Source organism: Rosa chinensis, chromosome 7, assembly GCF_002994745.2.
Source record: "Rosa chinensis cultivar Old Blush chromosome 7, RchiOBHm-V2, whole genome shotgun sequence".
Classification (NCBI taxonomy): domain Eukaryota; kingdom Viridiplantae; phylum Streptophyta; class Magnoliopsida; order Rosales; family Rosaceae; genus Rosa; species Rosa chinensis.
In genome coordinates, this window is record NC_037094.1 from 10,382,251 (window position 1) to 10,408,780 (window position 26,530).

Sequence of the window (26,530 nt, forward strand, 5' to 3'; positions counted from 1 at the left end):
ACAAAAAGGATTTGGAGAAGGTTCCTTTGGTGCTAGAATGGGCCATAAATGATTCATTCATACGGTTTAACGAATCTAATTATCCCTCTACTGATTCATCTATTTGCCAGAAGGTTTCGGCATACAAACAGAGCACGTTTATCTGTAGCTGCTCGGTAGGCTATGAAGGAAATCCCTATCTTGGGAGCCAATTCTGTCTAGGTAATCCCTCTGCAAACCTTCACTGTATTGAAAGTATATATGCACATTAAACGTTCATCAGCTTCAACTATAATCTGTTTTCTTGTTTTTAATTACATGAATGTTTCAGTCATTCAGATATTGATGAATGCACAGATCAGGCTAAAAACTATTGTTCTGCCGGCGAAAAATGTGTCAACCTTGAAGGGAGCTACCGCTGTAAAAAGGAGAGCAAAGTCAAAATATATGTCCTAATAGGTATGACCATCGATCCATAACACGTACACTAGAGAAGTATAATAACACTTTTTACCAACTAAGCTTAACTTGATGCGATTGATGTGTATGCAGGTCTTGCCGCTTGTTTTGCGACATTGTTGCTACTTCTCGTTGGATTTTTGGGGACCAGAAAGTGGAAAAAATGGAGTGACCGTAAGCACAGGCGAAAGAATTTTGAACGGCATAGGGGATTATTGTTGGAACAACAATTGTTAATTGTCTGGTGATGTTAATGTTGAGAAAATCAAGGTGTTTGACTCGAAGGAGTTAGAGAAGTCCACAGACAATTACAATATGGATAGAATTCTCGGTCAGGGAGGTCAGGGTACCGTGTACAAAGGAATGTTAGCAGCTGGAAGAATCGTTTCTGTGAAGAAGTCTAACATATTTAATGAAGGCGAAGTTGGAAAATTTATTAATGAAATTGTCATCCTTTCACAAGTTAGCCACAGAAATCTGGTTAAGCTATTAGGTTGCTGTATGGAAACCAAAGTTCCACTCTTGATTTATGAGTTCATACCCAATGGAACACTTTCTCACTATATTCAGCATCAAAATGAGGAGTTTCCTCTTACGTGGGAAGTACGCTTACGAGTTGCCATCGAAGTTGCAGGAGCTATTTCATACTTGCACTCATCAGCTTCCTCTCCCATTTACCATCGAGACATTAAGTCTTCAAACATACTCTTGGATGGTAAGTTTAGAGCTAAAGTTAAGGACTTTGGAACATCAAGATCAGTAGCCATAGATAAAACACATCGTACCATGACAAACGTACAAGGAACATTTGGTTATTTGGATCCAGAGTACTTCCAATCTAGCCAGTTTACGAGAAAAACCAAACAGAAGGATCATTAGAAGTATGCGCTGCCATCAATCCTCCATACAGTTAATGATTTGATATATCAACCCCCATCAAAAAAAAAAAACCTAGGAGAGATTTCTCTCTCATGTCTCACCCTAGCTCTCTACGGCGCCCTCGCCTCCTCTTCTCCTAGATTTCTTCTGTACGACTCTCACCCTTAACCCTCACTCAACCACATGGCCTCCATTGATGCTGTCACTGCTAGCTGTGTTGTCTCCCTTGCGCTTTCAAATGGAGGTAGTGCTCCTGATCTAGGGAGAATTGGTTGCGCTTTCAAATGGAGGTAGTGCTCCTGATCTAGGGAGAATTGGTGGCGGCCTTGTTCGTCGGTCTTTCAAATCTTTTCTGATTGGAAAGCCTCTGACCCGCCCACCGGTCAACCCTGCTGCCTTCAAGGCTCAATTCCTCCGTACCTGGATGGATGTCACTTTGGTGATGTTGAAGAAGAAATCGGGCAAGCTATTTGGGAGTAGGAACAAGAATCATCGCCCTAGCAAGAAGTCGAATGTCGCTACTTTGCGACACTCTTACCCTACAATTACTGGTATTGATCCCAGCCCTAGTGACAAGGGCAAGGGAAAGATTCAGGCTTTTCCAGGTTTCCTTGCCTAATACTAGAAGTTGAGTCTTCTACTACTTTCATCTTAGTTTCTCTAGTTGTACACCAATTGAGGTCTCTAGGCGGCTAGGTTACTACTTCATGGGAAGTTGGTAGGGAGGATTTTGTTTCTTGTTGTTAGGCTCAATAAGTGAGCGAATGTGTTAGCAGTGAGGGTCACCTGTCCTTTGCTTGATTGGTTATACCATTTTTGACTCTGGTGTAAGACAGCATTTGATGTACGTGCATTCTGGCCATGGATAAATGAATGAAATTATCTATTTTCCTCAACAAAAAAAAAAAAAAAATCTAGCCAGTTTACAGATAAGAGTGACGTTTATAGTTTCGGAGTGGTTCTTGCTGAGCTCTCACTACTACAAATTTCCCCATTAGCACCTTTTTTTAGCCACCAAAAAGTCATCAGTCCCAAAATAAATAGTATAACACTGATATAAAACATCAGTGAGTTTTTTTTCCCTCTCACTGATCATCAGTGTGTAATTGTGTACAGTATATACAAATAATTACTTGTTTAATCCATATGTCACTGTTAATGGTGTGATTTGCAATACTACTACAAAAATGTCCGAAAGAGCCCCTGATGAGAATCAATTGTTTAACCAACAAAGACAAGAAGATAAGGCTTCCAAAGGCTGGCAGCACGCCACAAAGTGTCACAGCCTTATCCTTTTTTTTTTTTTTTTTTTTGAGAAAGAAGATAAGGCTTCCAAAGGCTTCCTCTTGGATGAGAGCAACCACACAATTCGTCTCTCACTCCTCTCCGTTTTTTCTTTTTTGGCAAGGCTCTCTTCTTCCCCTTTCAACAAAGATTCAAACTGGGGTTTCACCCTCTCTGCCTTATGAAACCTCAAACCATTTGTTCTGGATCCATCGATGACCAAGCCTTCTCTTCATGCTCTTCCTCTTCGATTTCCCTGTTCTTGGTTTGAAGATATTTTTTCTCTTCATGCTCTTCCTCTTCATGCTCTCTTCTTCCCCTTTCAACAAAGATTCAAAGTGGGGTTTCACCCTCTCTGCCTTATGAAACCTCAAACCATTTGTTCTGGATCCATCGATGACCAAGCCCTCTCTTCATGCTTTTCCTCTTAATTTCCCTGTTCTTGGTTTGAAGATATTTTTTTTCGAATCAGACTGGCGGTCTGTTGAGATCAAGGAGGCTTTGGTGGTCTGTTAGCGGTGGAGTGGCGTATCTGGATTTGTTGTATCATTCTCCGACGCCGACGGTTGTTTGGATATACTCGGTGGTGCAGGCAGATGTTAATAAAGGTATATGACAACGAAGACACTGAGTAGCTATATGCCTATATTAGCATTTTCTGCAGTCTAGATACTAAGTTGTTTTTTATCTTATGGGTCTTGACAATATTGTAGCTGATATGTGTTGCAAAATTTCATAGATCTGCAGATCCATAAAACTTGATTTGTTCAAAAGATATAAAAGCAGGTTTTACAAAGACTTATTTAACATAAGAAAGTGAAAAGAACATGTAGATTTTCATCTTTTTGGTTAAGAACGTGTAAAGGTTTCAGCTTTCCAAAAGTCTAATTAGTGTATCTGTATATATAGCATTTGCTTAAACAATTTAATTCTTATCAGTTGCTTTGTAAGTTATTGACCTGTTGAATGAATGGTGAAAGGAAGATTGATGTAATTGCTTCCATGTTCATCAATACTCGGCTTTTGTGGGTTATGTCCTTATATCTCTTGGAATAGGAAATTGGATAGTTGTTAATAGTCAATACTCTTGGAATAGGTTATGTCCTTCTCAATAGTCAATACTCAATACTGTATAAAACTAAAAAGGACATACATATGTATTCATAAAGCTACCTTTCCTGAGGGAAGTGCGGGGGTTTTCCAACAAAGCACACCTGAATTTTCCTTCAACCTGCAAACAAAATATTTTAAATTCCTAAAATATTTGCACCATGTTGTAGGAGAATAGAATTGTGTGTATTATTGATAATAGGAGCCCTTTAAATAGGGAGTTACAAGGTACCCAAAAGGTAATAGAATCCAATTATAATTGAATACCTAAAACACATTCCTATTACAACTCTAAACCCTAGTTTGTAGAGGCACACTATATTGACATCCTTCAACACTCCCCCTTGTGCCGCTAAAACTTGGTGATGACGCTTTGATTGTTGCCTCGTTAAAAACCTTGCCAGGTAACAAAAACCCTGTGGGACAAAAATAACCATGGTCGAAGGACAAAAAGAGCACAACACGTCCTTCAGTCTTCGAGATCGAACATGTAGACATCATGTCTCCCCCTGATGTCAATATCTCCTCCTGATTGCTACAATCATGGGAGTTCGGATAACTTTCTCAATCCGATGCTCTTCACATGTTTCTCGAAGGTGGATTTTGGTAACGACTTAGTAAATAAGTCTGCTACATTATCCTCTGATCGGATTTGGTTCACTTCAATATTTAGAAGTGCCTGTTGTTGCTGATTGTAAAAGAACTTTGGCGATATATGCTTGGTGTTGTCACCCTTGATGAAACCTAACTTCATTTGCTCAATACAAGCTGCATTATCTTCATAAATGCATGTAGGTTCATCTGTGGTAGACTTCAAACCACATGTTTCTCGAATGTGTCTAACTACAGACCTTAGCCATATGCATTCTCGCACAGCTTCATGTAGAGCAATAATCTCTGCATGATTTGAGGAAGTGGCAACAAGGGTCTGCTTTGTAGACCTCCAAGATATCGCAGTGCTTCCCATGGTAAAGACATAACCCTTTTGGGAGCGACCTTTGTGAGGGTCAGAGAGATACCCTGCATCAGCAAAACCCATCAAAACATCATTGTCATTTTGATGGAGGGGAGGAGGAGCACGGAAGGTGGCATTTTTCCTTGTGGAGTCCGATCCTACACTTCCGTTGTTTCTCTTCTCTCTGTAGGGATAAAACAAGCCCATATCAATCGTACCTCTCAGGTATCGAAAGATTGTCTTTATGCCAATCCAATGGCGGCGTGTTGGCGCAGGACTATGTCGAGCTAACAAGTTCACTGCGAATGAGATATCCGGTCTTGTGCATTGAGCTAAGTACAATAATGCGCCAATTGCACATAGATAGGGCACTTCAGCCTCTAATAGGTCTTTGTCCTCATCCCTTGGACGAAACGGATCTTTTTCAGGCTCAAGACTACGACCGATCATGGGAGTACTCACAAGCTTTGCTTTATCTTCATTAAAGCGCCTTAATAACTTTTGAGTATATGCTGACTGATGGATCATAATCCCATCACTACGGTGCTCGAGTTCTAATCCGATGCAAAACCGTGTTTTCCCCAGATCTTTCATCTCAAATTCAGATTTCAAGTACTTAGCAGTTTCCTTTAACTCATCTAGAGTTCCAATTAGGTTCATGTCATCGACATAAACTGCTACAATTGCAAATCTGGAACTTGTCCTTTTTATAAACACTTAGACGGTTATACCACATCCGTCCGGATTATTTCAATCCATATAGTGAGCGTCTCAATCTTATTGAAAACGCGCTCCGTGGTTTAGAGCCACTTGACTTGGGTAAGTGAAGTCCATCTGGAACCTTCATATATATCTCTGAATCTAGATCCCCATAGAGATATGCTGTAACCACATCCGTAAGCTGCATGTCAAGTTTTTCGGAAACTACCAAACTGATAAGGTAGCGGAACTTTATAACGTCCATTACGGGAGATTATGTCTCCTCGTAGTCGATTCTAGGGCGTTGTGAGAAACCTTGCGCCACAAGGCGGGCTTTGTATCTAACAACCTCATTTTTCTCATTACGCTTTCTAACAAAGACCCATTTATGGCCAACAGGCTTTATACTTGGGGGTGTCAGTGTTATAGGCCCAAATACCTGTCTCTTTGTTAGTGAATCCAATTCAACATGGATCGCTTTTTTCCATTTAGGCTAGTCTGCTCTTCGTTGACATTCTTCAACGGAGCGAGGTTCAATATCATCATGTTCTATAATTCCTTGAGCGATAGAATATGCAAACGCGTCATCAAGGATAATAGAGTCTCGACTCAACGTCTCATGTACACTAGTGTAATTCATGGAGATCTCTCTATTATCTGGAATTGGTTCTGTCATTGGAGCGTCCCCCAATGATGTCTCTTGGACATAACCATAATCTGGAATATCTTTATGAGACGGGTTATTTATGTCGATGATTAATGGATCTTTTTGTACCAAACTCACTTTCTTTCTCGGGCGAGAATCCATCGAACCTTTGGGCCTCCCACGTTTCCTTGCTGGGAGCCCGGCCTGAGCCACATTGCCATCACCATTAGTAATGGTGGCGCCATGCTCAATACCCCTAGAGGTGGCGCCATGTCCACTATTTTTAGGGACATCAATCCTTGTAGGCACGTTTGCAGCAGGTATATGTGATCTTGTCACTTTAGCGATATCAGAAAACGCGTCAGGCATAGAGTCTGCTACGTTCTGAAGATCGAGAATTCTCCGCACTTCAATTTCGGACTGTGCGGTTCGGGGATCAAGATGAGACAAAGTGGGGACAGACCACGACAATTCCTGTCGTTCCTGTTGAACATTATTGTTCTTATCTCCCCCTAACGACGGGAAGACCGTCTCATCAAAGTGACAATCCGCAAATCTTGCGGTAAATTGATCTCCTGTCAAGGGTTCCAAATAGCGGATAATGGTTGGAGAGTCATATCCAACATAAATGCCCAATCGTCTTTGAGGACCCATTTTGGTGCGCTGTGGCGGCGCAATTGGCACATAAAATGCACACCCAAATATGCGTAAGTGTGAGACATTAGGCTCATACCCAGTAACCATCTGGGATGCAGAAAAGGGTTGAGTGGCAGTAGGCCTCAGATGAATAAGCACAGCTGCATGCAATATTGCATAGCCCCAAGCAGAAACAGGGAGATTGGTGCGCATAACCAATGCTCTAGCAACCATTTGAAGTCTTTTAATGGTGGCTTCTGCGAGACCATTTTGGGTGTGAATGTGAGGAACAGGGTGTTCAACCTCAATCCCAATGGACATGCAATAGTCATCAAAAGTTTTTGACGTAAACTCTCCAGCATTGTCAAGACGAATTGACTTAATGGGATGATCAGGGTGGTGAGCCCTTAACTTAATGATTTGTGCTAGGAGTTTAGCAAATGCAGCATTTCTGGTGGACAAAAGCATGATATGTGACCAACGTGTCGATGCATCAACCAACACCATAAAATATCTAAATGGTCCGAAAGTTCGTTGGACAGGTCCACAAATATCACCTTGGATTTGTTGCAAGAATGGAATATTTTGTTTAGTGTCTTTTGCATAGGATGGTCTCGATCCTAATGTTGCTAAAGAGCAGGCTTTGCAAAATGAAAGATGGGCTTTAGAAGCAACCATGGAAGAATCCGGTTGAGCCACGAAGTCACAATTGACTTTAGAAGTAGAGAAAGGAACCAATGAGGCATTAGTGGTGTCAATACCACTTTTGGGCCGCAGGGGGTAGGCGGCTCTGGCCCTACCTTGGACAGAATTTTTGTTCTGACTTCTTTTCGTTTTGAAAAATGGATGTCCGTGTGAAGTCTTTAGTATTCGGATTATCATATCACGACCTGGGTGTCCCAGACGATCGTGCCAAAGCCTATATGTGTCGGAATCCCATAAGTCATCTCTCATGATATGGTTGGATTCAATGACTCGAATAGTGGTTGCATACAACCCACTAGAGCGACACATAAGTTTCTCTAATACTCGTTTATGTCTGTAGTCATTAGAGGTGATGCAAATGAACTTTTGTCCATTCTCACAATGTGTTTCCACATGAAAATCATTGGCTCTTATATCTTTAAAACTCAATAGGGTCCTTCCAGCCTTAGGAGCATATAAAGCTTCGGTGACATTAATACTTGTGCCATTTGGCAACATAAATTGAGCTGGTCCTCGACCATGAATCAATTGTGATGGTCCAGCCATCGTAGTCACAGAAGATCGACTAAGCGTCATGCATAGAAATAGTTGCGTATGTCGCAATATAGTATGTGTGGTGCCACTATCAACAAGGCACTCCAACTCTCCAGGAAACATACTGAGAAATAATAAAGTTCGAAATTAAAAACATGTCCATGACATTGAATAATACGATACTTTATTAATAAATGTAGCCAATGATTACATCAAATGGTCCAAAAAGGTCTAATCCAAAATAAAGAAAATCAAACTGAGACACATTGTAGTCACTCTATTCGTTTGGCAACTTCAATCGAATATGACCAGGAAAGTAGAGAGAGAGGTTGGTGGAGCGAGGCTCGCTTAAGTACCAATTATCTCAATGACTTTCCTAGACATCATATTTTATTGGGTATGCCACATAAGAAAGAGTTAATACAATTGTCATTTATTGACAATTACATGATTCTTGAAAAATAAAGAGGACTATTTCTAATCAAAGTCTGCAGCATCCTTGTGCACTTTATCTTCAGCTTTGAAGTCCTCCATGGTGAGATTAACGTCTCTACCATTTTCTTCTTCTTCTTCTTCTGCAAGGTACACTTCTTGCTCCCTCAGGTCCCTGTATGCCCTGTATCTTGAAGCTAGTTGCTCGCTTGCCTTGCATTGCTTGAACCAATGCTCACTAGATCCACATCGATGACACATATCATTGTGGTTGCCTCCCTTCAATTGAGGTGCACGTTGTGCACGTTATGGGCATTCCCTAGGAGGATTTGTGCCTCCACCACGAGCTATGGCTCCATTACCATGGATAGGGTTGCCACGACCCCCTCTCCCACGTGTGGCATTGCCACCACGTGTATCTGCTCTAAACTTGCGGTTTCCTTCCTGATTAGGGCGGTTATATGGACCCATACGTCCCTCGTGTCCCTTATTCCTAGGGTTCCGCTCCTTGCGCCTTTTTTTGGGTGCATTATAATTCGCCTCATGAACGCTCTTAGTTCCAATGGGCCTTGAATTATAATTCCTCAAGAGGGTGTTATCATGTTTCTCAGCTACAGATATGATATTGATAAGCTGATGAAACCTCGTGATCCGTCCAACATTGACTTCAGTAAGGTGGAGAGAGTTTTCTCAATTAGCTCTTGATTTGTGACAGGTTGTCCACAGAATCGCAACATGGATTGTAAGCGAAGAGCCTCTGAATTATATTCAGCAACAGACTTGAAGTTAGCAAAGCGCAGATTGTTCCATTGAACCTTCAAGTCAGGGAGGAGGGAATCTTGGACATTGCCAAAGCGCTCTTCTAGCGCTACCCATAGCTCTCTTGCATCCTTGATCGACATATACTCCAATCTGAGTGTCTGGTCCATATGGCGTCGCATCAAGATAACTGCTTGAGCATGCTTTGTAGATGTTCGGTTGAACACAAAATCCGGGTTAAGTGCCTGGATTATGGGTAATATTCCCTTGGAAGTGAGAAGATTCTCAACATCGGTTACCCAACTGTGGTAATCCGAGCCTGTTGAGTCAAGCATGAGAAAGTCGAGTCTAGGTTCATTCGACATCCTGAAAATAAGAAGAGAAAATATATTAGTTTCGGAGTTAAACTTCCACGAAAACTAAAATAATAAGATTTCCGAGCTATGCTACCAAGAAATCAATTTCCAAGAATCTCTTTTGGATTAGACCAAACAATAATGTTTTAATATGGTCACAATTTGATGCTTACGGACGCTCTTAGTCCAAGCATTGTGAATGCTCTTAGTTCACACGAACACTCTTAGTTCGTTTAATTATGAACACTCTTAGTTCGTTAAGCGTGAATCCCCACAATTCCGCTTTGTTAAATATCAAAATCATTTGGCAACATATATTCCAATATTTGCAGAAAATAAAAAGGAATTTAAATACAAGAAAGCAGCAACCTTAATTATAAAAACTTACGTGATTGTTCTTGGTTTGAAGACACGCGCGTGTTGGAGCAGGCGTGTTAGGGCAGCAGCAGTTTTTTTTCTTTATTTTTCTGGGCTTTCTTCCTTTTTCCTTTTCTGGGCCGGGTCCCTCCCTTTTCTTTCTGTTTTTTTTATTCTTTTCTTTTTTTGGGCCGGGTCCCTCCTCTTTTTTCTCTTTTTTTTCTTTCTTTTCGGGTCTTCTTCTCTTTTCTTTCTTCTGGTCTTCCTCTCTTTTCTTTCTTATGGTCTTCCTTTCTTCTGGTCTTCCTCTCCTAATCTGCAGGTGGCGGGGCAGAAAAACTGCAAGATAGGCAACAGCTTCGGGCAGGGACGCTACGGCGGCTGTGGCATGGTAGGCAGGTGTACAGGCGGCTGCAGGGAGCGAGCAGGCGGGCTGGTACGCAGGCGGGTGCGCAAAAGCAGTAGCGGGTGGCGGCGTCTGGGCTCGGGGGCGCTGGGGAGGAGGCTGGCCGGGCCGGGCTGCTGGGTTTGCAGGTTCGGCCGGTGAGGTGAGATGAGGTGAGGCTGAGGCTGAGGCAGGCTGGAATGGAGATTTTTTTTTTTTTTTTTTTTTTTGTTTTGGGTTGGCGGCAGAGAAGAAGTTCTAGGGTTTTTTTCTTTTCTGAAGCTAGCGTTAGAACTCGTGCTGATAACGTGTTGTAGGAGAATAGAATTGTGTGTATTATTGATAATAGGAGCCCTTTAAATAGGGAGTTACAAGGTACCCAAAAGGTAATAGAATCCGATTACAATTGGATACCTAAAACACATTCCTATTACAACTCTAAACCCTAGTTTGTAGAAGCACACTATGTCGACATCCTTCAACACACCAAAATATATTGATCACCAACACAAGAAAGAAGATCAGGGAGTGACACTTACTCTTCTTTATAGTTGTCAGTGTTGTTTCCATTGTCAAAGCCGCTGCAGAAAGCATATGAATCACTTCCCAAAAGACAAGCTTCAAAAGATGTCCTACTTGGGATTGCAAACTTGTTTTGTAGTTTAGTGCAACAGGTCACCTGAGTAGCATCTGCCGAACACAACTTCTTTTGAATCCTCAGAGTTCTCGGGAAACACCTTGGTTGATGTTCAGGTTGATGAAAAGATAAAACCTGGCAGTCCTGGTTGCTTTAAAAGATTTCTATAAAATCTTCCTCACTATAGAAAAGATAATAAACAAATCTTCTTTTAAAAAATTGAACTTGTTAGCTAGTTTGCTTATAATTGTCACCTGTGTTCAATTAGTATACCAATAAATACAAGGAGCATAGGGGACAAGGACATGCCTTCTTGTAAGTTTTTATGGCTTTGCCCTTGATGATATTGGTTGTGGCAGTGACCTTCCATAATAATAAACCGCGGCGTTTCGTAGGTGGTGGCCGCCTTCCATAATAAGTCAGTTATTGCGGCAGCTGTGGCCTTCCATAATGATTTGGTTGTATTGCTGGTCGCCTTCCATAATAACCGAGTTATTGGGGTGGCACTGGTATTCTTTCTTATTAACTTCTTGGTGGTAGTGGTGACGGCGGCAGCTGTGGCAGTGGAGCGTGTACTATCCATCATAGGTAGTGGTAGAGTTCCATTTTTAACGGCATGGTCTAGTGTGGTTTTAAAGCCAAATGTTTCAACAGCATGCATAGCATCTCTGAATCCTTGGCCATAAACTTCGTCTTCTCGACACCGAATTTCTTCTACTAAGAACTCTTTCAGCTTTCTTGTATATTGAACTTGCTGTATGGTTTTGTGCGAGGTATCAAGACCACTGGAAGAAAACCACTGCAACCATTTGTAAGACATTACTTCGCAAATACCTTCTTCAGTCCTATTTTCACATCCCAATGGCATACCTATCAATTAAATACAAATAGGAACACATGTTTATGGATGATCACTAACAGATACAATCAGTTAAGTACATAAGTTGATAAACCGAAAATATAAAATTTCATATTCAAACCTTGAAGGCGGAACCATCCATGCATCATCTCATGTGCCAAGGTTGCTCCCATTTCTATACTGTATGCAAGTACAAATAACTTGAAATAGGTGAATTGCAAAGAAAAAAAAATTGTACAGAAATTTTAGAAAAATACTTGACCTATTTTATAAAGGGGAGTATGTTGTTATAGAATTTGTAAACTATATCAAGGTATTTGACAAAGAACACATATACATACCCTGGTGTTCCAAACAAAAGTACAATTGCCTCTCCTAGTGGGAGCTTCACAACCTTTTTAATTCCACCTCCACTTCCCGAATATTTTTCTATCTGTTACGAAGGAAAAAAAAAACATTTGTATTACCATTTTCCTCCACATATATAACTCAATATGACATATACATATGTAGGGTCATCTTCCTTTTCATTCGATTAAACATATTGCATGTGAGACTCGATATGCAATCCAAACCCTAACGGCTGGAACCGTTTGATATTTCACCCTCTAGTAAATCATATATAAAATTAACTAATGAGAAATCATTTAAAATTTCAGTATCATCATAGTGGTGAACGCATAGTATTGGACACATCATTCTAGACTGTTAATTTGTTTTCAACTAGATACCTTAAACGTTTGAAATGCAATTATTTCTTCATGATGAATGGAGACCGAGAAAAATTGAAGAACTTTTGGATCGTCTAGATAGAATTCCGTAACGTGTCCCTTGTGCAATCCCCACAAAAGAAAAAAAGAAACTAATCTATTGGAGACAGGGCTTATAAAAATTCAATATTTATCGAGATGAAACTCTTACCGTTTGAATACTGCGTATAATAAATCTAGCTAAAATAAGCATCATTTTAACTCGTAATGGTATGCAAGCCGTTGACGGTGTAAAGTAAGCCGATATTCTTGGAATGAAAATAGCAACTGTACCATCTGTACCATTATAATAACAAAAACCAAAAGGTTAAAACAAATTAAGCTTGTAATTAAGCACTTGTGTTATTAAACACTAGTGAGAAACATCCATTCTTTTGGCCTTCCTTGAAGGACGACACCGGTAAAGATCAGTCAAATATCATGCATCAACTGTTTAGTAATATAATTAGCTAAATCATGCATCTTAATGAACTCGTTTTTACAGGATAAACTATCTATCTTTTGCAAAATTTAGATGGCTAAACAATTTTGAATTTGATTGATATCTTGCAGTTGTAGGAACCATAGAAATTGATCTCTTTTCTTGTGCATGTAGAGTAAAGCGATGAATCATGTATAATTCTAGAGTTCAGTCACGTCACCTTGAGATATTCTGCTCATTTGAATCTTGTCGACGAAGAAGATGGGAATTTTTTCATCCACTTTGAGATTTAAGATTCTGTAGAATTCAAACACATTTTGGATTATGAAATTGCATTCCTCTAAATTCGTGACCGCTATAGAAGAACAATCTGAGCAAAGTTGTCGGCCATCACCAAGGTTCAGACATCCTGTTTCTCCAGCTTCCTATATACATATATAAAGGCAATCAAAGAAAAATTTCCAGCTTCAGTTTTTTTATATTTTTGGTCTAAATAGAATAGAGTCTCTTAATATTTTTATGCATAAACATTTATTCTGAGGAGGAGCCAATGAAATAAACCTTATATCTGAAGCAAGTATTACACCATGGATCGTAAGCGTTTGCCAAACTAATATCATGCTTCACTTCCTCCTATAACAAAACAAAAAAAAAATTAAGCGGCTCAAGATCAATTAAAAGAGTTTGCAGAGAAACTCTATGGCTTTGCAAAAAACATGCAGCAGCCTCAGATTCTGGGTTTTCAACCTCGGAGTTTAGAATAGAGTTTCAACAAACATGGATGAATTGGAAGTAATGGTACTAAAGAAAAGAGCCAAACAATACTTACAGAGTCGTTAATCTGCGACATCTTAACGATCGAGGATAAAGGAGAAGCAATAATAGCGCACGAGTAGTATTTAGGATTATTTTCAACTGTAACAATTAGTTATATTTTCTGAATGTTTGAGTCCCTTTTATACTAATCCAATCCTTTTCCTAATTGGAAGCAAAATCTGAATTCTTTTAAGGCTTTTATACATAATCTTTTATTCACTTGTCGGGCCTGTCTCCGGCCCAGAATTGTAATTTGAGAAATGTTCGGGTGCCCGACCCCATTCTAGTTTAAAAGAGTTTTGCCTCCACATTAATCGACCCCAAAAAGAAAAGAAAAAATCACGTTCCCCTAATTCTCAAACCGCAGATGTCGCCGGCTGCTCTCTCCGATCTTTTGTGTTACCACCCTAGACGAACAAAAGTTTCAAGTAAGTATCATGTATGTCTCCTGAGCCTACTTTTTCTTTCTGTTCGATTGAAACCACTAGTATTAATTAGAAAAACTATCCTCTAGGATCGAAGTACAAAAGGCAGGGGTAAAATCATGCATCTGGGATAAAGTATGACCAAGAACGGTATCCTGTCTGTGTCTGTGCAAAACTGATCAAATTCTTATCAGCCACTTGTTTATAGATTTAGAACTAAGACTACAATCAGTAATCATGTATAAGTATGTGAATTATATTGGGTATATCTAAAATAGAACCGTCCTTTATTTATGATTTATGAACACCTTTGATGCATGCAACTACTACAAGTTACTGATGCTCCCCATTAATACCAGTTTTTCAAGCATGTCCACCGAGATGTATTTTTGTAGCAATGTGTTTCAAAGAAAAGATGTATCCCTCGACTCTGCAGTCCAAAGCAACTGGCGCGTGATCAGAATAACGCACGCCATGATGACGGGAACCTACTGGGGTGATGCCACTACAGACGTTGGCATTCATGATATATGTACTCTAGGGGACGAAGAAATTGTTGTCGGACTCCCTGAATTCCTATCCGAAAGGCAAAAGTATACAGAGAAGCTGGCTAAAGTTCTTACTGAAATGAGAGTCCCAGAATTTGAGCAACCACCTATCATTGATAAACTATTTACGGCGGTTGAACTGGCTGACAACCCCGACTGGCCTATTATTGCTTGCCACATAATGGACGTCACCTTATTTCATCAAATGATCAGTGATAGGTGCACGGCCTATCAATTAGAGTGTTTTGAGAAAGTGAGAATTGATAGTTTGGAAGATATTGTTAGACAGCAACAATGTGTCATTTGTAAGGAGAGCCTTGATCACTTTGAGGGTTTAGATGAAGGGATTGATCGTGGTCAGCTGATGATTATTCGCTTGTCCTGCTCACATCTTTATCACGAAGATTGCATTGCCCAATGGCTTGCGAATAGTCAGTTCTGTCCCATATGCCGATGCTCAATGTCAGTTGTGGAACAGGCGATGCTGCTTGTTGAACAGGAGATGCCGGTTGTGGAACAGGTGATGTCAGTTGTGGAACAGGCTATTGAAGCATCATGGCGGCATCTGCATTGGCCTATTCTGCTCACAGCATCTGCGGGTGGTATATTAACTGCTATGCTGGTGTGTAGATTATTGAAGCGAAGCCAAGTGTGAGAGTATCAGCATTTAGCAATTTCATCAAAAGTAGGTACACATAGAATAACTTATCGTTTTTTTATTAGCTATCTAGCTCCCTTCTTTTTGGCATGTAATGTGGATTATGCGAAGTTGATATGAATAACAATAGCAGAATCTTGTTATATATAGTGCAAGACAACAGTTCCTTGCTACATTGAACGGCCTTTCATTCCAAGGGAACTTCTATGACCGCATCAATTTTGTGGTGGATTTACATGCAAGGATTTTATAGTGCTTTCTGTAACTGCATCATAGCAAAAACTAATCATATTCCAAGAAACAAGAGAGGATAAAAGGTGAAAAGCAAGGATGAAATTTCCTAGGAAACGCTCACACCACATTTCAAATCCTGCAATGAAAGACGGAAGAAGCATAAATTAGGGTATACCAGTTACCTCCAACAATAATGTAGAAAACACAGGACGTAAAATGATGATTTGAATCCAATATAACCCAAGCAACGATCATTGCAAAACAAAGGTTGGCATGAAGAAGAGCTGAAATTCTCAATACAAAATAGTATCTTAGCCCATTGATTCTCTGATTTGTGTTCTGTTTTCAAGTTCTTAAAAGATTTTGTACCGGGTTTATGCTTCTTAACAGTACGTACATTTATTATTCTTAAAAGATTGGTATTGTTGTTTGGCTATCTTAACAGTACATTTATTTACCTCCAAGAACACTATTACCTCCAAGTATTTGAGATAGCCAAACAACAATACCAAGTGTAAATAAATGTAGTTTAATCAAGTGTTTGTTTTGTTTCTGAAACAAATTAGTATGAGTTCAGTTATAGTGTTCCTGAAAATCTTGTAGTTTTATTGTTTTGCAGTCATAAATCAGCCTGCAAAGCCAGAGGCACTGACCTCTGAGTTCAAAATTGGATAGAATGGTTGTGCCATGAGTAGATGCCATATATTTGAAATTAATTTCAACTAACAGTAAACAATGAGTCATTTGAAATATTCTGCAACTCAAGTCTAATATGTATTTGCAATAGTCTCGCCACACAAATTACCTTTGGAATAAGTTTTTTATTTTTTATTATTTTTATTTTATTTTTATTTTTATTTATATTTATAAAGTTACAGTCTATTTCTATGGACTTTTAGGTTGTATATATGTAGCCATTTATTGGCTAGCTTGTGAATAAAAATTGGACATTTCATCTCTGTGATTTTGCAGGCCGAGACTAAGCTGCTGGCTAGTACGAAAACAGCGAAGAATAGAACTCTCCCAGTACAAGCCTCCAAGGGTTATTTGACTTTTTCCCTCCATTCCTGAATTATTTACTATTGTGTTCCCACGACGGCTCGAGCAAACGGGCTCTCAATACAAATGACAATACCACTACAGTGACGATAGTCCTGAGAGAATTGTCAGCTTTTACTTCATTTAAAACGTTCACAGATTTGCTACATTAATTTACTTAACACTATAACATTTACTTTTCAAATATAACAAATAAATTTCCATCGAAACATAAAATATAACAAATAAATAATTAAATATCTATCTGAAACTTGATGTCTAAATCTCTTCTATTTTTGTTTTGATATATATATATATATACTAGACTCCAAACACACCCTATGGTGTGGAGTGTGGATAATTACGTGAGAACTTATTCCACATAATGTGAAGAAAATTACTGTACATATTTTGTTTTTGATTTTTAAATTTTTTGTTAAATTTATTTTTATTTTATTTTCGAATTGACCATTTTGTCTTTCTCAAATATTTCAGTTCAAATGTTTTTTAATATTTAAGGGATATTTTGGTAAAAAAATTTTGTTTTGGCTAACAAACTCTCTTCTCTTAATAATAGTATAGATATATTAAAGTTTCAGAATGACACTTATGAGTAATTTTCTATTCTTTTAATTAGAAGTGTTCTCTCTTCGATTTTATTTTTTTTAGTGTAATAGTCGGCCACTTTATTAAAGATAATAATTAGAAAAATTACAACTTATAGATGTAGAAACTACATTACACACCGAAATACTTTTTAGTTATATTCGATCAGTTTTTGGCGCCATGGTGTTACCAAGGACTTTTAGTTATAATAATCTATAATTAGACACCGAAGGCCAAATATGAATGGTACCAGCTTTTACGGTTTTACCTATTGCTGCTGGATATGTATCGTTGGAATGGAACTGAAATGGGTAAATGCATGAATCAAATAATGAAATTTCTTCGTCAGTACTCAACTTGCTCAAGTGCACATCAGCACATGCGCAAGTGGATCGAGTTTTGGAAGACGACTCATGCATCTGGAACCGCTGAACCATTGCTTAGTGTTTATGATTTGTGAGTCGTACAAACAGCCGTCGAGCTAAAAAAATCCTCCTATTTAAAATTGCGCTATTAGTTTTAGAAGCTATGGATATTTGCCTTTCGATGGGATAGCATGTTGCTGTTTTAGTCTAGTATGGATATAAAACTTCTACTTGTACGTTCCTACTTTTCGTCAGTCAAGTATGGCGTGCTAGTTATTTAAATTACTTGCTATGTATGTTCATATGTGAGTCGATCAGGTTATAATTGACGCAAAGTCCATCCTACATTTCAATGATTTCATCAGAGAAAAGAGAAAGAAATCCATCATTCTTAGTTTTAAGTTAGCACCAACACAGGTGAGAAATGACAATGCAATTGCTAGTTCACATGACCATCCTGTTCTTATTGTGTTCTTGTATCACTGAGCTCGTATCAGGATCAAACCCACCACAAATAGCAAATCCTGATTGCTCAGACCATTGCGGGGATTCCATACCCTTTTGGAGTTGAATCATCTGAATCCAAAGGAGCTGGCTGTTACTTAGACGAAGGGTTTGCAATATACTGCTACCCGAATGAGACTGCCGTGTTGAGGCTCAAGGAACTAGAGGTGCAGGTGCTGAAAATTTCTATTGAAGACCGCACGATTCGTGTAAACAACTCTGCTGCTAAGTACTGCCAGGGTGATGGTTATACTAGTCCGCAACCGCCAGATTTGTCCGGGACACCTTTCACTTACTCTCAGAGTCACAATACATTTGTTTCGGCGAGTTGCGACCTCCTGGCCGTGGTGTACAACTCATCTTACAACCCAGGCATCCTTGGTGGGTGCAGCTCTGTTTGTGGTGATGAGACTAATTCTAATAGTACAAACTATTCGGAGTGTAAGAATAGTACCAACTGTTGCCAGACTAACCTTCCCCCAAACCGGAAGACTTTGTATTTTGGCTTGCTAACCACAGCTGGAGACGATGTAGATTGCTCCGTTAATTACAGTTCACAGCGGCATAAACATGCATTTCTGGTTGACCAAGTTTGGTTTCAGAACTTTTCTAGTTCATGGGCTGGAAGAATCGACAAAAAGGATTTGGAAAAGGTTCCTTTGGTGCTAGAATGGGCCATAAATGATTCATTCATACGGTTTAACGAATCTAATTATCCCTCTACTAATTCATCTATTTGCCAGAAGGTTTCGGCATACAAACAGAGCACGTTTATCTGTAGCTGCAGGGTAGGCTACGAAGGAAATCCCTATCTTGGGAACCATTTCTGTCAATGTAATCCCTCTGCAACCTTCACTGTATTGAAAGTATATATGCACATTAAACGTTAATCAGCTTTAACTACAATCTGTTTTCTTGTTTTTAATTGCATGAATGTTTCAGATATTGATGAATGCACAGATCATGCTAAAAACCATTGTTCTGCCGGCTCAAAATGTGTCAAACATGGAGGGAGATACCGCTGTAAAAAAGTGAGCAAAGTCAAAATATATGTCCGAATAGGTATGACCATCGATCCATAACACGTACACTAGAGTAATCTTGTTACTTTTTACCAAGTTTAACTTGATGCGATTGATGTGTATGCAGGTCTTTCCGCTTGTTTTGATACATTGTTGCTACTTCTCGTTGGATTTTTGGGGTACAGAAAGTGGAAAAAATGGAGTGACCGTAACTACAGGCGAAAGAATTTCGAACGGCATGGGGGATTATTGTTGGAACAACAATTGTTGTCTGGTGATGTTAATGTTGAGAAAATCAAGGTGTTTGACTCGAAGGAGTTAGAGAAGTCCACAGACAATTACAGTATGGATAGAATTCTCGGTCAGGGAGGTCAGGGTACCGTGTACAAAGGAATGTTAGCAGATGGAAGAATCGTTGCTGTGAAGAAGTCTAACATAGTTAATGAAGGCGAAGTTGGACAATTCATTAATGAAATTGTCATCCTTTCACAAGTTAGCCACAGAAATGTGGTTAAGCTATTAGGTTGCTGTTTAGAAACCAAAGTTCCACTCTTAGTTTATGAGTTCATACCCAATGGAACACTTTCTCACTATATTCAGCATCAAAATGAGGAGTTTCCTCTTACGTGGGAAGTACGCTTACGAGTTGCCATCGAAGTTGCAGGAGCTATTTCATACTTGCACTCATCAGCTTCCTCTCCCATTTACCATCGAGACATTAAGTCTTCAAACATACTCTTGGATGGTAAGTTTAGAGCTAAAGTTGCGGACTTTGGAACATCAAGATCAGTAGCCATAGACAAAACACATCGTACCATGACAAACGTACAAGGAACATTTGGTTATTTGGATCCAGAGTACTTCCAATCTAGCCAGTTTACAGATAAGAGTGACGTTTATAGTTTCGGAGTGGTTCTTGCTGAGCTCTTGACCGGGCGAAAACCAATTTTTCAGAGGACGCCACAAGAACCCACGAGTCTTGCAACTTATTTCCTTGAGTCAAAGGAGCACAGTCATCTTTCTGATATTCTTGATGCTCAAGTTGTGAAAGATGGTAGGAAAGAAGAGATTGTGGCAGTTGCCAACCTTGCAAAACGTTGCTTAAATTTGAATGGAAGGAGACGCCCTACTATGAAAGAAGTAGCCATGGAGCTGGAGGGAATTCAATTGTCAGTTAAAGGTCTGGGTCATGTTCAAGAAGAACTTGCAGAGGTTGGTTATGTTCCAACTCATGAAATAACAGAAGCTTGGGATACAAGATCTTATGAAGTTCAAGGTACAAGTCCATCATCCTATGTACAACCACTATTGTTTTCCAATACAATATAGGGAACAATCATATTGTAATAATCACGTTATATGTGTAAGCAGTTCATTTAATTTGCTAGCTACGTACCTAGTCTTTGTTTGATGATGAAAATAGTTTCGAACATTTTGTTTCCTGGTTTGGCTTGGGGAGCTAGCTTCCTACTAGAGTTTATTCACTGGAACTCATTATTGAAAAGGTTCTTTCGTATATTAGATACGTTATAACCTCTCCAGTCAAGGTGGAAAAAATACAAAAGAGAAAAAAGTTTGACACGTGGTACATATTTCAAAGTGTTAATGTAGTAATGGATGTTCTGATGTTCCTATATATAATCTTCTCTCTATACATCAATATGAAACAAAATTAATGCAGTAGTGGATCGCATGAAGACATACCAATGGAACGCACAAGGAGCTTTGCATGAAATGGAGGAACATGTAAGATATCTATATAACCCTCAACTGCATGAAATGGCGGAACATGCAAGTTCTTGAACATGACCCAAACCTTTAACTGACAATTGAATTCCCTATAATATCATGCATGATTTACAAAATAAAAGAGATATGCAGTAGTGGATCGCATGAAGACAGTACTTATATTAATTTAACCCTTAGTCTGGGTTCCCAAAATATATATCTATAACATCAATGACTGTTGCAATATATCAGTAGACAAATGCGCAATATATCAGTAGACAAATGCTCCTGAGTATGAATTCCTTTGAAGGTCCTATAGCATATAAGCTACTTTTTTCAGCATAACTAATAAAAGCCTAAGCAGTTGCACAAGGAAGAACCCACCCAACTAGTTTCGAATTTTGCTGTTGGTGCCTCAGCTGCCAATCCTGCAGCATTAACACGCAACTTGGTCAGAGCTTTATATTGATGTTGGATTCGAAAGCAATCTCCTTGCAAGCATTTACATAAACATTTAAAAAAAAGTAATTTCAAACAGTAGCCAGATCTTATGCCTTTAAATTAATATGTTAGGGAAGAAGAGTAGATTGCTCAAAAATGAGAGTGAAATTTATGTCCCAAACCCTTGCAAGGAGCATCACATAACAGAACTAGGAGATTAGGGAGGCCACTTAATTTTTGGTTCTTCTCTCTTTTCATTTTCTTCTATTAACTTTTTCCATACTTTTTCCTCTTCTCAATAGTCAGTACTGTATATAACTAAAAAGGACATACATATGTATTCATAAAGCTACCTTTCCTGAGGGAAGTGTGGGGGTTTTCCAACAAAGCACACCTGAATTTTCCTTCAACCTGCAAACAAAATATTTTAAATTCCTAAAATATTTGCACCAAAATATATTGATCGCCAACACAAGAAAGAAGATCAGGGAGTGACACTTACTCTTCTTTATAGTTGTTAGTGTTGTTGCCATTGTCAGAGCCGCTGCAGAAAGCATATGAATCACTTCCCAAAAGACAAGCTTCAAAAGATGTCCTACTTGGGATTGCAAACTTGTTATGTATTTTAGTGCAACAGGTCACCTGAGTAGCATCTGCCGAACACAACTTCTTTTGAATCCTCAGAGTTCTCGGGAAACACCTTGGTTGATGTTCAGGTTGATGAAAAGATAAAACCTGGCAGTCCTGGTTGCTTCCCTCTTCCTTTGAAGAATCAACCATTAATCCAGGTGCCTTTGGTGTATCATCTTCAAATGATCGGCGGGATGATGCCGCTCTTGTGCTCAGTATGTTTCCGTCACTATTTCTCAATGTACTTACAACCACCATTTTGTCACAGCGGTTATGTGGCAGTTGAGAAGCACAATCACAAGAACAAGGTAAAATAGGTCTATCACTTAATATAGGCTTTTCCAATGTGTACTCAGAGTAGTCTGAACCACTTCCGCGCTCACAGAAAGATGGTGACTTTTGTTGCATTCTGCGGGAACAGCTGAACAACCTGAAAGATGGCTTCTTCACGTTTGCATACTTTGACTCGGAAACACGTACAAGATTGATCCTGATCTCCACATTACAACCGAATAGAGATTGAAGTGCACTTGCAATGATTTTCCATGACTTCTCAGCCTTGGATACATAATCAGGGTGGCAGAATTCCAATTCAGCTATAGCGAGACCTAAAATTAACGGCCACTCAGTAATACTCTCATGAGTCAAAGAAAACTCACTTGTAATGTTACACATATTCAAGATTATATGGATGATAACAGACCGCATGTCATGAAAAATCATCTAACAATTGTAAAACAAAGAACATATTGATGATATACATGACCTTGATTTCACCAAATTGCAACTACTAGGTGGAAGTACCTTGATTCACAAATAGAGACGACAATCTTCCTTGTTTCCTCAAAAAGTTCTTGAATGACCTGGATTGGCATAAATATATAGCTCTCTTCCATATGGATTCCAACTGTTCATCAATGTCCTTCTGCATTCCCAACTTGTCTGATGTGTTGACACTGCATGAAGTAGGGTCAAGATTCTTGAAGCTCTGCCCTGTACATGATGTACACAAAAGAAAATATGTCAGATGAATGCAAATAGAAACAAACTTCAATGTGCAATTCATAGAAAACTAATTTAGGAAAAGAAAAATGATTTTCATATAATAGGATTACATTCTCACCTCTCTCTTGTGTATTTCTCAAACTCTTTGTATCACTAGCATCCAATGAGGAGGAGGATTCTGCAGAGCTTAGCTGCAATAGAGCTGCAGTAAGCCATGTTGTTTGATTCTTGGATACCCTTAATTGCTTCTCAGTTTCAGAGAATACTTTCAATGCATGACTCAGTTTCTGGAAGTCCATTTCAGCTGTGACAAGGAAAATTGAAACAACACCGTAGTAAAGAGAAAATGAGACAGAGTAAGGAAGAGAAGATGACACAGAGTAAGGAACTGCATATATTAGAAAAACAATAAGCATATGCGAAGAACTATAACAGGACAAGTATAACAAGTTTAAAGTAGAATTTTGTTCATCCAAGAAGAAAGGAAAGAAAATATGCACACTGAAGCAAAGAGAAGATGGAGTCGTAATGATAATTTATAGTTTATGATTTATCAAATAATTGTTCAAGTACTTGACAAATCATTGAAACCTAATTCTCCATTAACGTCATTTTAGCAACAGTAAGTTATGAACTTATGACCGACATCTAACAAAATTTATGGTCTAAGACAGCATGCTTAAAGCACTTACATTTACTGGAATATATTATGGTGCAACCATATTATATATGATATTTTGAACTACTTACAGGTATGCCTACGAGAGAACTTTTTCTGGACTTCAGAACCACCTTCCTCACCAGCAAGGATGTCCATAATAAGATTTGCCAACTGCGATATAAGTTGCATGGGATCAATCCTTGATCTCATCAACTCCCTGGCCCTTATAACTGTATTAGAAGTGTCGGATGACAATGCCAGATCTAGCAAATCAAGCAATTCATCATCAGAAACAGCTCCAATCTGCAAAACAATATAAACAATTAGATTTCTATAAAATCTGAGACAAATAGAGGTGGGTTATAGATGAAAAAAAATAAAATAAAGAATCGATGATAAACTGCCAAGCACTCACAAGCTCGTATGCCAGGCCCATTGTGATTCTTTTACCAAGCAAACTTAGCTGATCAAGCATCATCTCTGCATCCCTAAGTGAACCATTTGATTTGGCAGCAATGAAGTTCAAAGCAACCTGATCAAATTCAAGACCCTCTACAACACAGATTTTTCCCAACTTGCTTGCAATATCACCATCCTTAATCTTTGGAAAGTGATATCTCTGGGACCGTGATACTGCATTCCGCGGCAGCTTATCCAGATCAGGAGTGATCATCACAAAGACAACATGTTGAGAAAGGTTATCGATGCTACTCAAAATAGTCGCCCATGTTTCCCCACGCATCAAGTGGCACTCATCAATGATGAAAACCTTAAACCGTGAAGAAACTGGAGGCATAGCTGCATTCTTAATAAGAGACCTAACGCGGTCTCTCCGGTTGATTCTCACAGAATCTATTTCCTTGATATCTCTGCTGTTTCCAGAAAAGTACACATTACACTCGCAGCAGAGACCACACGGCCTATACTCCTCCAATGAAAGACAATTAAGTGCTGCAGCAAAAATTCTTGAGGCTGATGTCTTTCCTGTACCTTGTGGACCATGGAAAAGATAGAATGAGGTTATTCTTCCTCTAGAGATAGCACCCAAAAGAGACCTTGCAACAACATTTTGTCCCACCAAGTCGATGAAAGACTCTGGCCTGAATTTCTGACTCAGACTCCTGGGCTTTTCTAACTGTGAATTGGTTTCATTTCCTATGCGTTTCAAGCTTCTGTGGTCATAAAGTGAAATATCATCTACATTCTTGTATAACAAAGGATGGTCATCAGCATCAAAGGAAATGTTAGCTTCTCTGAATCTAGGGGTTCTTGACCAGCAGCAGCTTATTCCACCACCAGGATGATCATGATCTCCAATACCAACCTCTTCGTTTGCAAAAATGGGTGTACCATGGCTTGAAAGAGCATCACCTGCTGAAGGGCATGGACTGCCAGTTCGACTCCTACGATCACCAATTGCCCCAGACAAATCAACACGATTTTTACAGTGTGATTTTCGTTTTGATGCAATCTGATCTACTCTTTCTAAACATGATGATCTGACGGCTTCTTCATAATCCACATCCTCCAAAGGCTTGACGCATGTCATGGCCAATCCTTTATCCATATGACTGCTCTTATATCTCTGACTCAGTGATTTATTTCTAAAAACCTCTTCCTTATCTGACCCTGAAAGATCAAACTCATCACCCTGATTGCTCCTAGGACTCCCTGTGCTTCCAACCCACTCTGAATTCTCAGGCAGGATCAATCTAGACTTTTCTAAACCCAAGTTTAGTTCAAAATCATCTAAGCAATCCTCTCTTTGTCCGTACAAATCCGAATTCCTTGGCCTCAAACAACTACGGTTGTCAGAACCACCTTCTTGGAAAGTATTCAAGAATAGCATAGAGATATCATTACCCGAATTCGTTTCCCAGTTAACATTCTCAACCGGAGAAGAGAATTTGCTCATAGAATTAGTTGATGGATCCCTTAGAGACCTCACCCTCCGCAGAGCCACCAGAGCTTTAGAGATAGGTATATCAACAGAATGACGCCGCCCATCCATCATTGTTCTCCAACCAAATACCAGAACCTAGCCTTCAAGTTCAAATTTCACAACCCAAAGCTTTGCATTCCCGACCTGAAAGAGTCAAGCAGTACAGACACAGAGTAAACATCTCTGTCAAAAATTGATGAAGAATCAATCATAGCGGCATTCATTTTCTATAGAACCCAAAATCACAAAATTCAAAAACTGAACAAGAAATCCAGTCACAAACTCAAAACTAGCTTCAGTCTCTAAGATTTACTAAAACCCCAAACATGGAACACTCTGGCTTCTCATCACAGCCATTACTGCTTCACCATTTCAGCCAAAATAAAAATCAAAACTTTGAATATTTACATAAACCAAACAACAATGCAGTACCTTTTTGCTACAGAACAACACCATAGAATTCATAAAACTCACCTTTCTTCCCACCTCTGGATAAGTAAACCCAGAAAGCCATTCCCAATAATAAAAAAAAAAAAATCAAAATTTCAAAACCCACCAACCCAAGCAAAGCATAGGTCCTATTAATACTCCCAAAAACTCCATCACACACACCTCGACACCACACTGTTTAGAGTCAAAGACAGAATCTTGAATTCACAAAACCACAAAAAGTTATAAAAAAAAGAGTACCCAAAACGCAAACAAAACAGGTCGAAACGACAAAGCCCCAAAAAGTCCAAACCTTTGAAATTTGAAACTGGGGGTAGCGGAGAAAGCGGATTAGAATTAAAAAAAAAACCCTAACAACCCTAGAACCTCGGTGGTCGAGCTCCGTGGTCGCAGAGAAGAAGAGTAATAGACAGATAGAGAAGCGGGGAGTGGCGGAGTTGTAAATATGGGGGGAATGCGAGGGGTGGTTGGAGAGAGGGCAATGCCATTGGTTGTGATTGACGTGGAGGGAGGAGAGAGGGGGAGGGGCAACAGAGGTGAATGTGTTTTGGGTCAGAAATGGTTTTGTTCTAGTTGCAGAGTTTCTGAGCAGGTA

The 26,530-nt window shown here is 39.2% G+C and overlaps 4 protein-coding genes across 8 annotated transcripts; 2 read left to right on the forward strand and 2 right to left on the reverse strand.

Annotated features, from left to right (window-relative positions):
* Positions 1-753: 753 nt before the first annotated feature.
* Positions 754-1,317, forward strand: LOC112177389 (wall-associated receptor kinase-like 6). Its single transcript, XM_024315683.2, has one exon. The coding sequence runs from the start codon at positions 754-756 to the stop codon at positions 1,315-1,317; it is 564 nt and encodes a 187-aa protein (XP_024171451.1).
* Positions 1,318-3,058: 1,741 nt separating this feature from the next.
* On the reverse strand, positions 3,059-26,530 carry LOC112179706 (protein STICHEL-like 2). 5 transcript variants are annotated; one of them, XM_040511690.1, is made up of 8 exons: positions 25,960-26,116; positions 23,959-25,629; positions 23,633-23,846; positions 23,001-23,186; positions 22,682-22,870; positions 21,983-22,485; positions 10,715-10,947; positions 3,059-3,832 (listed from the first exon to the last, which is right to left on the reverse strand). In XM_040511690.1, the coding sequence occupies exons 2-8, from the start codon at positions 25,555-25,557 to the stop codon at positions 3,763-3,765; spliced, it is 2,994 nt and encodes a 997-aa protein (XP_040367624.1). In that variant the 5' UTR covers positions 25,558-25,629; positions 25,960-26,116; the 3' UTR covers positions 3,059-3,762. The 5 variants fall into 5 exon arrangements, with proteins under 5 accessions (XP_040367624.1, XP_040367621.1, XP_024173936.1 ...); XM_040511687.1 differs by lacking the exons at positions 3,059-3,832; positions 10,715-10,947; positions 25,960-26,116 and adding exons at positions 20,967-21,234; positions 21,601-21,658; positions 26,228-26,530 and having other exon boundaries at positions 21,750-22,485; XM_024318168.2 differs by lacking the exons at positions 3,059-3,832; positions 10,715-10,947 and adding exons at positions 20,967-21,234; positions 21,601-21,658 and having other exon boundaries at positions 21,750-22,485; positions 25,960-26,108.
* LOC121050722 (protein DA1-like) lies at positions 10,960-13,832 on the reverse strand. The gene is made up of 7 exons (XM_040511691.1): positions 13,692-13,832; positions 13,424-13,495; positions 13,083-13,287; positions 12,593-12,717; positions 12,013-12,104; positions 11,793-11,851; positions 10,960-11,682 (listed from the first exon to the last, which is right to left on the reverse strand). Exons 1-7 carry the CDS (start codon positions 13,710-13,712, stop codon positions 11,063-11,065), a joined length of 1,194 nt encoding a protein of 397 aa, XP_040367625.1. The 5' UTR covers positions 13,713-13,832; the 3' UTR covers positions 10,960-11,062.
* LOC112179707 (wall-associated receptor kinase-like 22) lies at positions 18,085-20,441 on the forward strand. The gene is made up of 3 exons (XM_024318170.2): positions 18,085-18,890; positions 18,999-19,118; positions 19,206-20,441. The coding sequence occupies exon 3, from the start codon at positions 19,424-19,426 to the stop codon at positions 20,405-20,407; it is 984 nt and encodes a 327-aa protein (XP_024173938.1). The 5' UTR covers positions 18,085-18,890; positions 18,999-19,118; positions 19,206-19,423; the 3' UTR covers positions 20,408-20,441.